This window comes from Saccopteryx bilineata, chromosome 8 (genome assembly GCF_036850765.1).
Source record: "Saccopteryx bilineata isolate mSacBil1 chromosome 8, mSacBil1_pri_phased_curated, whole genome shotgun sequence".
NCBI lineage: Eukaryota > Metazoa > Chordata > Mammalia > Chiroptera > Emballonuridae > Saccopteryx > Saccopteryx bilineata.
In genome coordinates, this window is record NC_089497.1 from 557816 (window position 1) to 570092 (window position 12277).

A 12277-nucleotide genomic window follows, 5' to 3' on the forward strand; every position below is an offset into this window, starting at 1 on the left:
CCAGCCCCTGTCCGCTCAGGGCCAGCTGACCCCAGAGCATGCCGTCTGTGCCCCCTGGCAGAGCACACAGCACCCCCTGCCCTTGGGCTTCCTGGTGGTCACAGGTGCAGCCTGGACAGGCGGTCACCTCGTGGTGTCGTCCCCGGATGTCCAGAATATCCCGCTTGCTGACCGACCAGTGGAAGGTCAGGCCCGGCACGGCGTTAGCAAAGGAGAAAGGGTTCTGGCTGTTGGTGATTCCAGTGACGTAAACAGGCATCTGTGGGGGAAAGCCAGGCTCGTGACCAGCAGGGTTCTCCCGCCAGGAGTGCCCAGTGGCCTCGCCACTGCCCAGGGACTTCTGTGTCCCTGTTGTGCGGCATACGCTGAGCCAATGCTGCCCTCACCGGAGACGGGCAGGACACGGGTTCGGGAAGGTGTGATAAGAAGCCAGATGACGGAGCAGAACACAGGGGTGGCCCCTCCACACCCCGTCCCTCTCGGCCCAGGGGCCGTATTGACCTCCACCGAGAGGCCCAGCCCTGCAGAACACAGAGGTGACCCCTCCACACCCCGTCCCTCTCGGCCCAGGGGCCGTATTGACCTCCACCGAGAGGCCCAGCCCTGCAGAACACAGAGGTGGCCCCTCCACACCCAGTTCCTCTCGGCCCAGGGGCCGTATTGACCTCCACCGAGAGGCCCAGCCCTGCAGAACACAGAGGTGGCCCCTCCACACCCAGTTCCTCTCGGCCCAGGGGCCGTATTGACCTCCACCGAGAGGCCCAGCCCTGCAGAGCACAGAGGTGACCCCTCCACACCCCGTCCCTCTCGGCCCAGGGGCCGTATTGACCTCTACCGAGAGGCCCAGCCCTGCAGAGCACAGAGGTGACCCCTCCACACCCCGTCCCTCTCAGCCCAAGGGCCGTATTGACCTCCACCGAGAGGCCCAGCCCTGCAGTGACACCCAGAGCTCCAGGCCACCTGCTGCTATCCCTGCCCTGCTCCTCCCTCAGTCCAGCGGGGGGCCCTGCTCACTCCATGTCCCTGAGGTTTGGGGCCCTCCACCCTGTGTCTGCTGAGTGCCCACTAGGGGGACCACGGGGAGGCCACTCAGGGAAAGGTAAGAACAGACCGAGAGCCAGGCTGCCGGCCCCTCCAGCCCCGTCGCTGACGAGCTGTGTGACTCTGGACACAGCCCTGAGCTTGCTGTGAAATTCACGTCCTGGCCGGTTATACGGAGGTGACCGTGGTGGCTGATGAGCTAATACCCCAGCAGCATCCACGCTGCACAGCAGCCGTCAGCCCAAGTCCCCGGTAGGTGGTGGCAGACCCAGGCCTTACTTGGGAAACGCACCAACACGGGGCAGGGAGGGGGCCCGGATGTCGTACAGGGAGCTTGGTGCAGTGTGCTGTGCAGTGGGGCATTCCAGGAGGGCTCCCTGGAGGAAGCAGAGCTGAACCCTGCAGGTCAGGATGGCTGTGCAGGTGAAGGGGGTGTGGGGTCACTCCCCTAAGCTCATCCTGAACCAGAACCCGGAACCCGCAACCCACCAGGTGCCATTTACACAGTGCGGGCAGGAGGGGGCCTCACCTGGGTCCCGGTCCTCATCCGGGTGATGGGGGCGCGGATCCGCACGGCCTGCAGCAGCAGAACCTCCACCTCCACCGCGTCCTGGGAGAGGGGCCCTGGGCTCAGTGCTGAGGGGGCCGTGTGCCAGCGGCAGGGCTCTGGGGAGGGCCCCCCAGGGGGCAGTGTGCCAGCGGCAGGGCTCTGGGGAGGGCCCCCCAGGGGGCCGTGTGCCAGCGGCAGGGCTCTGGGGAGGGCCCCCCAGGGGGCCGTGTGCCAGCGGCAGGGCTCTGGGGAGGGCCCCCCAGGGGGCCGTGTGCCAGCGGCAGGGCTCTGGGGAGGGCCCCCCAGGGGGCCGTGTGCCAGTGGCAGGGCTCTGGGGAGGGCCCCCCAGGGGGCAGTGTGCCAGCGGCAGGGCTCTGGGGAGGGCCCCCCACCCCAGGAAGGAGTCTGCAGCTGAGGGCAGCGCAGTCGCATGGCTGGAGGGCACCCACAGGTGTCCAGCTCGACGCCTCTCTGCCACAGGCGGCTGGGACTGTGGTGGCTTCCCTTCCAGACCTGTCACGGCCTCTCCCCTGTCCTCCTGAGGGGGGGGTCCACCTACCACGACGGGGGGTCCCTTGTGGGACCTGGCCCTCTGCAGGGGGGTCCGCCTGGCCCTCTGGGGGGGGTCCGCCTGGCCCTCTGAGGGGGGGTCCGCCTGGCCCTCTGCGGGGGGTCCCTCGTGGGACCTGGCCCTCTGAGGGGGGGTCCGCCTGGCCCTCTGCGGGGGGGTCCGCCTGGCCCTCTGAGGGGGGGTCCCTCGTGGGACCTGGCCCTCTGAGGGGGGGGTCCGCCTGGCCCTCTGAGGGGGGGTCCGCCTGGCCCTCTGCGGGGGGGTCCGCCTGGCCCTCTGAGGGGGGGTCTGCCTGGCCCTCTGCGGGGGGGTCCGCCTGGCCCTCTGGGGGGGGTCCGCCTGGCCCTCTGCGGGGGGTCCGCCTGGCCCTCTGCGGGGGGGTCCGCCTGGCCCTCTGAGGGGGGGTCCGCCTGGCCCTCTGAGGGGGGGTCCCTCGTGGGACCTGGCCCCCTGCAGGGGGGTCCGCCTGGCCCTCTGAGGGGGGGGTCCGCCTGGCCCTCTGAGGGGGGGTCCCTCGTGGGACCTGGCCCCCTGCGGGGGGGTCCGCCTGGCCCTCTGAGGGGGGGTCCCTCGTGGGACCTGGCCCTCTGCGGGGGGGTCCGCCTGGCCCTCTGAGGGGGGGTCCGCCTGGCCCTCTGAGGGGGGGGTCCCTCGTGGGACCTGGCCCTCTGAGGGGGGTCCGCCTGGCCCTCTGAGGGGGGGTCTGCCTGGCCCTCTGAGGGGGGTCCGCCTGGCCCTCTGAGGGGGGGTCCGCCTGGCCCTCTGCAGGGGGGTCCGCCTGGCCCTCTGAGGGGGGGTCCTCCTGGCCCTCTGAGGGGGGGTCCGCCTGGCCCTCTGCAGGGGGGTCTGCCTGGCCCTCTGAGGGGGGGTCCCTCGTGGGACCTGGCCCTCTGCGGGGGGGTCCGCCTGGCTCCGCCTGGCCCTCTGAGGGGGGGTCCCTTGTGGGACCTGGCCCTCTGCGGGGGGGGTCCGCCTGGCCCTCTGAGGGGGGGTCTGCCTGGCCCTCTGCGGGGGGGTCCGCCTGGCCCTCTGAGGGGGGTCCGCCTGGCCCTCTGCGGGGGGTCCCTCGTGGGACCTGGCCCTCTGAGGGGGGTCCGCCTGGCCCTCTGAGGGGGGGTCCCTCGTGGGACCTGGCCCTCTGCAGGGGGGTCCGCCTGGCCCTCTGAGGGGGGGTCCGTCGTGGGACCTGGCCCTCTGCGGGGGGGTCCGCCTGGCCCTCTGCGGGGGGGTCCGCCTGGCCCTCTGAGGGGGGGTCCCTCGTGGGACCTGGCCCTCTGCGGGGGGGGTCCGCCTAGCCCTCTGAGGGGGGGTCCGCCTGGCCCTCTGGGGCGGGGGTCCGCCTGCCACGACGAGCCCCCAGCACCTGCAGGGGGGCAGTCCCCCATCACCAGAGGGCGGACACAGGAAGCACCCGCCTCTGAAGCAGCTGAGACCGTCACCTGAGACACGACGACCAGCTTGCCGGTCTCGGCGTCCACGGCCCGGACGACCCCCGACACGGTGCTGTTGCCCACGGCCAGCCCCCGCACCAGCCCCGCGCTGTTCACCACGGCGAGGCTCGCGTTGCTGACGGAGAAGAGGATGTTGGACTGCGGCTGGGGGCCTCCCTCCGAAGTGATCTGGGCGGGGAGAGAAGCAGCAGGACTGTCAGCCCCACCCTCCCAGCCCCCACGCTCGCCTGGGGGGCAAGGGCGCCAGCACCCCAGAGCCCCTGCCTCCAGGGCTCCGACACCCGGGGCAGGTGGCCGCCCAGGGCCCGGCTGCAATGGGGTCCGCAGGGATGCGGCCTGTGGCTCCTACCTGCATCGTGGCCCCGATGATCAGTGTCACCTTCCTGGGGATCAGCCTGAACGGGGGGAAGACCTGGCGCGGAGACGAGAGAGACAGAGAGAGAGAGAGAGAGAGAGAGAGAGAGGGGACCGCTGCACTCCAGGCTGGCGCTGCCCAGCACAGCTCACACCCCACCTCTCAGGGAGGGAGGACACAGGGCATGGGCAGCCCTCCTGTGCAGAAGCACCAGGGACAGCCTGGGTCCTGGGCCCACGGTCGGCCCACAGGACTCACCCAACCAGAGGACCGAGAATTCACGGCAAGGGGGCACGTCCTGCTGTTTGAGCAGGTCTCCCAGGAGCCCCCGGGGATGCCCGCTCCGCCGCCCGGACCCGCAAAAGCAGGGTGTCCGGCGACCTTGACCTGAGCATCCTCCGGGACGCGGACACATGTTGGTTCCCACCCCGCTGCCTCCGAGATTCCCTGTTCATCCTCGGAGGGTCACCTCCCTCGCTAACTCCTCCTAAGTTCCCACTGACCTGTCTTAGGAGTTCCTACTTCAACGCCCTCAAGTTTTCAGAGCGTGGGTCCCGGGGGCAGGGACACGGACGCCCGTCCCTGCAGCGGGGCAAAGCCCCTGTCCTCCTCTTGCCCCCCCACAGCCCCTGCCTGGCAAGACCACAGGGAGAGTGTAAGGGTCAGCGCCAGCGCCAGGGGGCCAAGGGGCTGCTTTGCGCATGAGGGTCATCTCAGGGCTGCGCTGTTTATGGGCAGAATGCGTTCCGCTTCACCAGAACGGTGCCCTTCCTGCAGACGCACGACCCACGCCGCCAGCCCACGTGGGGCCGAGACCCTGAGGGTGCCGGGGAGCCGGGTCGGGCTGTGGACGGGTGAGGCTGGACGTGACCTTCCGGCCGTGTCTGCCTTTGCCCCTGGTCACTGTGGGGCTCTGGCCAGAACCCAACCCCACAGGACAGCCCGAGGCCCCTGCCCAGAGGACGCTGGGTGACCACGGAGCCCCCGTGTCCAGGAACTGCTCACTCCAGGTGCCCCCATTCCGAAAGCGCACCCCCTAAGGGCCTGCTCTAGTGTCCAGGCTGACGGCCCAGAGAGCTCCCACCTATGGGCCCACCACTGCCCACAGCTCCTGCCTGTCCCCTGCTCTGTCCTGAGGCTCCACAGGCTAAAGAACATCCCCCCACTGCCACCCTGCCCAGTGGTAAGCTGCTCCCCCATCTCAGAGGGCCAGCAGTCACCCCGCCCTCCCTCTGGGGCTGCCCCTGACCCGGGACCGGGGGTCAGAGCTCACTGCAGGGCACATGGCTTCCTGGACCTTCCCTGACGCCCCCAGCCTGTCACAGGAAAGACCTCCTCCCCTCCCCGTGCGTCCAGCAGGGCCTGGGCTGACCCTGCGCGGCCTGAGGGGGAACAGCTTTACCTCAATCTGCTGTGGGGCCGAGTGGATTCTCTGTCCAGCTTTATCGGTCACCACCGCGGTGAGACTGGTCTGGCCGATGGCCACGCCGTGGACATGGAACATGGCCGTGTAGCTATCGAGGGCCTCGTCCAGGGGGCTGGAACAGAGGGAAGGGCTGGGACAGAGGGAAGGGCTGGGACGTCTCCCCCCAGACAGACCCATCAGCACTGACCCCAAGATGCCTGCTCTGACCGCCGGGGTGGGGTGGGGGTGGGGGTACTCACACCAACGTGACAATCTGTGAGGCCGCTTGGAGCTTCAGGCCCATGAAGGCGAAGTATTTGGCCAGGAAAGGCTTCTTGCGCGAGTCCAGCACACGGACGTACGCTGTGACCGCCTTCCCGATCTCCACCTGCGACAACGGGACGGACACACAGGGCGGCCCTGACTGACCACGTCCACTGCCTGCGGCCACCTACGACCTTCTGAGAGAGGTCACCACCCTCACACCCGCAGACCTGCTAGACTGCGGACAGGCCCCCTGGGCTGACCTCCGGCCGTCAGCCCATCAACAGGTAAACATCACTGGGCACCCGCTGTGTCCGGGGCCCAGGACGTGTTTAACTGCGTAAGTCACATTCCCCACTCCTGTGAACACCCTAGCGAGACCAACGAGGCAGCCGGTGGACAGCGGGAGCTCGTCAGTGGACGATGACCGTCCAGCCCACGCCTGGCCGTGTACAACACCACAGCGAGAACCTTAGGACACGGGAGTCCGGAATGCTTAGTGAAGAAGCCAGTCTGGTCTGCAAACACCCAGTGCAAACGAGACCACAGGAGGAACATTCGCGGTGGTGTTGAAGAACACGGGCTTTCTAAGTCATCTGAGCGGCTCAGACACTCCCGCCCCTTCTCATGACTGACCCTCCTGGGCACTCGGGAAAGCAGAGATGAACAGAGACCCCCTGGAAGCCCGCCGCAGGTCCCTGGGGTGCAAACATCCCCTGTCTGTCCTGAAGGAAAGCCTCTAGTCAGCCGTCCCCAAACTATGGCCCACGGGGCACATGCGGCCCCCTGAGGCCATCTATCCGGCCCCCACCGCACTTCCGGAAGGGGCACCTCTTTCATTGGTGGTCAGTGAGAGGACCACTGTATTTGGCAGCCCTCCAATGGTCTGAGGGACAGTGAACTGGCCCCCTGTGTAAAAAGTTTGGGGACCCCTGCCCTAGATCCACCGTCACTGAAGACTGGATATCAGTGAGCTTCGTGCATCTGCCACTGAGACGCTGAGACCCCGGACCCTACAGACTGGGGAGGGAGAGTCACGTCCAGCACGCTGCGTACCTGGCGGTCAGTAACCTGCACCGGCTGGAGCCCAGGACCGCCCGGTCAGGGCTGGTGTGGGGCCAGGTCCCAGCGGGGCTCACAGCCCGCACTGCCTGATGTCACCCGGGCTGAAGTGTGACATCACTCAGTGTGACCTCAGAGGAGGGGGCACAGAAACCAGGGGAAAAGCAAAGAACACGACACAAACACCCCCCTCGGGGCAGCTCTGTCCGGGATCCGTGAATCAGCAGAGGGCCGCGTCTGGCAGCGGACACTGACCTTGTCCACCACCCGGACGTACAGCTCCTCGATGTCCGACACGTGCACGTCGGCCTTGGCGGGGGCGGGGACGGCCAGACACAGGTCGTGGATCATGACGGTCACCGTGCCCGGGAGCGAAGGCTGCACCTGCAGGGAGGGGCCCGTTACAGCCGCTCACGGGCGGCCTTGCCCCGTGGGGCGCCATCACCCAGAGACCTCTGTGGGGGCAGGGGGGCTGGAAGTCGAGAACGAGGAACAGCCCCCTCTGAGTGGGGGCGGGGGGGCTGGAGGTCGAGAACGAGGAACAGCCCCCTCTGTGTGGCCCTGGCCGCCCCTCATTGTGAGCCCCCACTGCCCCCGGGGGGTGGGCTCGACTGTGAAATGTTTGTGCGGGATGAGGCTCAGGGGGGCAACTTTGGGGTGAACTTCAGATTAGAAAACGGAAGCCGCTCTAAGGGGTGGGAGTGCGCGGTGGCCTGGGGGTCCGCAGCTCCTCGGAGGCAGAACGAAGGGCCACAGAGTGAGGCGGGAGCTGTGTGCCCCCCGCCCCCCACCCCCAGGCCACCTGCCCGCAGTGCCAGCCACAGAAAGCCACCTGTCAGGTCTGGGGGTGAAGGGCACAAAGACAGCTGCTCCTCCCGCCCAGGACTCGGCCTGAGCGCCCGGCACCTCAGAGCCTGGGAGCAGACTGCACCGGCCCCGTGGTCTCCGACGCCCACTCCCCAAGTCCCGGCCCCTGCCCGTGGGCAGAGAGAGCGACCCTGTGCAATGTCCCGAGGGAAGGGCATGTCTGGGCCACGTGTTCCAGGCTCTCAGCTCCGCTCACAGCTGATGCAGACGCAACCACCCTCCCCTCCAGGCCGCCGACTCCCCTGCGGCCTCTGGACGGAGCCCAGCACCGGGCAGAGCGCCCCCGAGGGCCCTGTCCTGACAGAGGGGGAGCTCAGGTAACACCCCCCCCCCCCATGCTTCAGCCCCTGGCTCAGTCCTGCCTTCAGTTCTGGGAAGACTCGGGAGCATGTGACTGGAGCCGGCACCGTGCCAGCCTGGTACGAGAAGCTGGCGAGGACGGGTCCAGGAGCACAGGGTCTCTGGCTTCACTGAGGACAACCTCCCTGGCTCGTCACGTTTCCCCGAGGGACAAGCGGGAGAGAGAAAGAAAAGCTTTTTTGGAGAACGTCATGCAGTATCTGGTGCGACCCTGCCGGAAGGTCACTGTGGGAGAGCCGGCCCGACCTTCCCGGTGTGAATGTCACCTGTGCCGGCTGCCGAGACCCCCCCGGGGGAGGCTCTTTCATTTTCTTCTCTTCCTCAGAAGAGCCACTGTGTACATTGCAGACAAAGAGCAATCGAGTGGAATCGGTTCCTCTCTCGCTTGGTTTCCTGGAGGCGGGACGCCAGCCGCCCTGCGCAGGGCACAGCGGACGGAGGACAGGGCCATGCAGCCACCGCAGCGAGGCCTCCGTGTGGCCTGGCGGCCCGCTGGTGTGCACGCACCCACATGCGCCATGCTTCCCAGAAATGGCTCGTGGGGATGTGAGAGGCCTGGCCAGGAGGCGGGTGGCAGTGGGATGCACCCCAGTCGTGCCCACTTGTCACACCACCTGCTTCTCCAGGTGCTGTGACCCCTGCTCCTTGATTGACAGATAGGAGAATGTGGGCTGAAGAGGAGGGTGCCCAGGATGAAATCTCATTTCTCAGGCTAATCCGAAGCTGAGGGGAAAGTATTGGCGTCTTTGCCGAGATGATAAACGTTATTGCTCGGCAGGACGGGGAGGGGACCCAGAGGCAGCTTGGCTCTGTGACGTCCACTGTGCCCCCAGGCCCCGAGGTTCCCCCACACGGTCTCAGCTCCTGGCTTTCCTCAGGCTCATCCCGAAAGGCATCTGCAGAACAGCGAGGACCTCACAGACGTCTGGATAGCACTGGAGCCAACAGCTCCTGCTCCTGCAGCACGCCCATCAATGCTGCACGGTGGCCAGGCGGTGCCGCACAGTGTCGGGTCCACGCCCCCAGGCAGCCTCCCTCGAGGCCTGTGGGCGTGACCAAGGTCACACGAGCATCCCAGGCACCGAGAAGGTCCTGGCTTGGACGCCCGAATGGAACTCCATCGAGGGACTCCGGCCAGCTCTGCACTTGACACAGGGCCAGGGCTAGGGGCGGACACCTCTACCCACAGGCCACTCTCAGGCGGAAAGCAGGACACGCCCGAGTCCAAGCCCTGCAGCCACTCCCGACCCCACCTGAGCACCCCACTTGGGTGTATGGCGTCACCATGAGGGGCTCTGTGTCTCAGGACCCCACCTGAGCACCCCACTTGGGTGTACGGCGTCACCATGAGGGGCTATGTGCCTCAGGACCCCACCTGAGCACCCCACTTGGGTGTACGGCGTCACCATGAGGGGCTATGTGCCTCAGGACCCCACCTGAGCACCCCACTTGGGTGTACGGCGTCACCATGAGGGGCTATGTGCCTCAGGACCCCACCTGAGCACCCCACTTGGGTGTATGGCGTCACCATGAGGGGCTATGTGTCTCAGGACCCCACCTGAGCACCCCACTTGGGTATAAGGCGTCACCATGAGGAGCTATGTGTCTCAGGACCTCACCTGAGCACCCCACTTGGGAGTAAGGTGTCACCATGAGGGGCTATGTGTCTCAGGACCGAGAGACGGAGGACCCCCCTGTGGCTCTGAGAACCGCGCCTCCACCCGCTGTGCTCACACTGCGTCCTCAGTGCTGTGTCCTCAGTGCCAGGGCCAGACCCAGCCACGTGGCCCCCGTTTGCTGAGAGGCTGTGTCAATAAAGGCACAAGGTGCTTCGCCCACCGGGGTCCCTCCATGTCCTGTAACCTGTGGGGTCCACTCAGGGACTTACTTTAGAACGTGAAGAATTGTGGAGAAGAAAGAAAACCTAGGTTTAAGTCAGGTAGCCACTCCAGCGTGCAAGCCACTAAAATGGCAGGAAGGCCCCTCGCAGAGAGTTTTGGGGGCAGTGGGAGCAGAGAGAGGGCTGGCAGGAAGGCGGCCGTCGGCGCAGAGCCGGCGTGAGCCCTGCGGCCCCTTCCCGGAGACACCAGGAGCATCGCTGGCTCCCCTGAGGTGTGTCCACAGGGAGCGAAAGAATCGTTTTCTGTGACTAACTGAAGAACGCTGAGGGCTTTCTCGTCCCTGCGTCGAAGGGAGGTAGGATGTGAACAGCTGGGCCAGGCCAGCGATGCGCAGGGTCCTTCAGACACAGCCACCGAGAGCAGCTGCCCAGGCCTGTCCCCGGCTGCCAGCCTGGCATGGGGCCGCAGAGCAGGCAGAGCACACCGAGCCTGACCGCAGCTCAGGGGGCAACAAGCTCTGCTCAGGCTCCAACGAGGGGCACAGAGACCCCAGGGGCCACGGTGTCCCCAGAACACCTCGGGCAAAGGCAGCCCTTGTAGGGCCCTGCCCGTGGGGTAGACTGGTACCCCGATGGGGCAAGACGCATCCTATGTTCGTGCATGCAACGAGCAGTGTCCCACTCATGAAAGAGACATGTGAGCAGAGGCCAACCCACAGCCTGGGAGGGACGGCCGGAGCTCCCCTGGGACGGTTGGCACAGTGGGGGTACCACCAGCTGCTGTGATGCCGAGACTCCCAGGACCTGCAGCTGAGAGGGACCCGCTGGGGCTCCCTTGGGACTGTGGCACAGTGGGGGCACCACCAGCTGCCGTGACACAGAGAACCCCAGGACCTGCAGCTGAGAAGGACCCGCTGGGGCTCCCCTGGGACGGTTGGCACAGTGGGGGCACCACCAGCTGCTGTGACGCAGAGACTCCCAGGACCTGCAGCTGAGAGGGACCCGCTGGGGCTCCCCTGGGACGGTTGGCACAGTGGGGGCACCACCAGCTGCCGTGACGTAGAGACTCCCAGGACCTGCAGCTGAGAGGGATGGCACGGAGTGACCGTGGAACTGAGCGGGGTCCACCGTCTTCTGGGGAGACTCCTCTCTGACGCCGGAACCCCCCACCCTGTCTCTCAGACGAGTGTCCCTGCTTCTGTGCGAATGACCCCGGAGGCCGGAGCTCGCCGCCCACAGGGCATGGAGGCTCAGACGCCTGGAGGAGTTTGGCCGCACAGGGAAGGACTCTCTCTGGCCCCAGGTTCCCCCTGGAGTTTATGCAAACACGAGCCCCGAGGTCAGCGTGAGCAGAACTGTCCCCAGCATCTGACCGGACACATTTTCCCCAACGCCAAACGTCGTCTTCTTGGGAACAGAGCGCTCCTTCCAACCTTCAGAAGAGCAAGACAGGCATATGGAAGGCTGCTGGAGTTACTTCCAGTTTGAGGTCTTCCCTCTCCTGTGCAGCACCCGACCGGGAGTGCTCACCCGGCAGCAGCACCCACAGCCGGGAGAGTTACTCCTTTTGTTCCGGCAATCAACACGCCAGGGGAGCGTGGGGCAAGCTCCCAGCCTCCTCCAGACGCGCGCACACCTGTGCCCAGGTGCGGAGAGGCCATTTTTCCTCCTCTAATTTACAGCAATAAGCCTAAGGTCCCGGCATCTGCGGCCGTGTCTGAGGAGAACGAGGACACAATGTGCCCCCACACCCGGCACTGAGAGCCGGCCCTGGGAACAAGCATTCTCTCCCCAAGGAGCTACAGACCAAGGCTGGCCACAGGAGGAATGCAAAAATTGTTTTTTTTAAAAATTAAAAAAAAGATCTGAACCGTCCTAGAAAGACCTATGCCAGCAACACCGGCAGCAAGAAACAGACCAACCGAACAGACTGTAACAGCTGGGTGGAGTGAATCAGTAATAAAAATAAACTACCCACAGAGAAAAGGCCGTGTCCAGACGGCTCCACTGGTGAATTCGACCGAACACTGAAGCATCGCTTCCGTGTGACAATGGACACTGGTTCATTGTACAAATCAATTCTACACAAACTCTTCCAAACATTAGGAGAGAACGTCTAAGTCAGCGTGTGTGAGCATGAGTGTGTGAATGTGAGTGTGTGTGTGAATGTGTGTGAATGTGAGTGTGAAAGTGTGTGTGTGAGTGTGTGTGTAAATGTGAGTGTGTGAATGTGAGTGTGTGAAAGTGTGTGTGAGTGTGAGGGTGTGTGAGTGTGTGTGTGAAAGTGTGTGTGTGAGGGTGTGAGGGAATGTGTGTGTGTGAGTGTGAGGGTGTGTGTGTGAATATGTGTGAATGTGTGTGAATGTGTGAGTGCGTGTGTAAATTGTGTGTGAATGTGTGTGTGAGGGTGTGTGTGTGTGAATGTGTGTGTGAATGTGTGTGTGAGGGTGTGTGTGTGTGAATGTGAGTGTGTACGCGTGCACACACGGAGGTGAGATCTACAGGGAACGA

At 65.6% G+C, this 12277-nt stretch overlaps 1 protein-coding gene across 2 annotated transcripts in view; it reads right to left on the reverse strand.

Annotated features, from left to right (window-relative positions):
• Nucleotides 1-12277, reverse strand: part of NUP210 (nucleoporin 210) — a 97131-nt gene that overhangs the window by 21017 nt on the left and 63837 nt on the right. The window contains exons 21-27 of one of the 2 annotated variants that reach the window (XM_066241767.1): nt 6955-7083; nt 5634-5761; nt 5371-5506; nt 3963-4025; nt 3602-3781; nt 1571-1651; nt 128-259 (exon numbers count right to left, since the gene is read on the reverse strand). In XM_066241767.1, coding sequence (XP_066097864.1) covers nt 128-259; nt 1571-1651; nt 3602-3781; nt 3963-4025; nt 5371-5506; nt 5634-5761; nt 6955-7083 — 849 coding nt within the window. Of the gene's footprint in view, nt 1-127; nt 260-1570; nt 1652-3601; nt 3782-3962; nt 4026-5370; nt 5525-5633; nt 5762-6954; nt 7084-12277 lie in introns of both variants that reach the window. The other variant, XM_066241766.1, reaches the window with a different exon arrangement.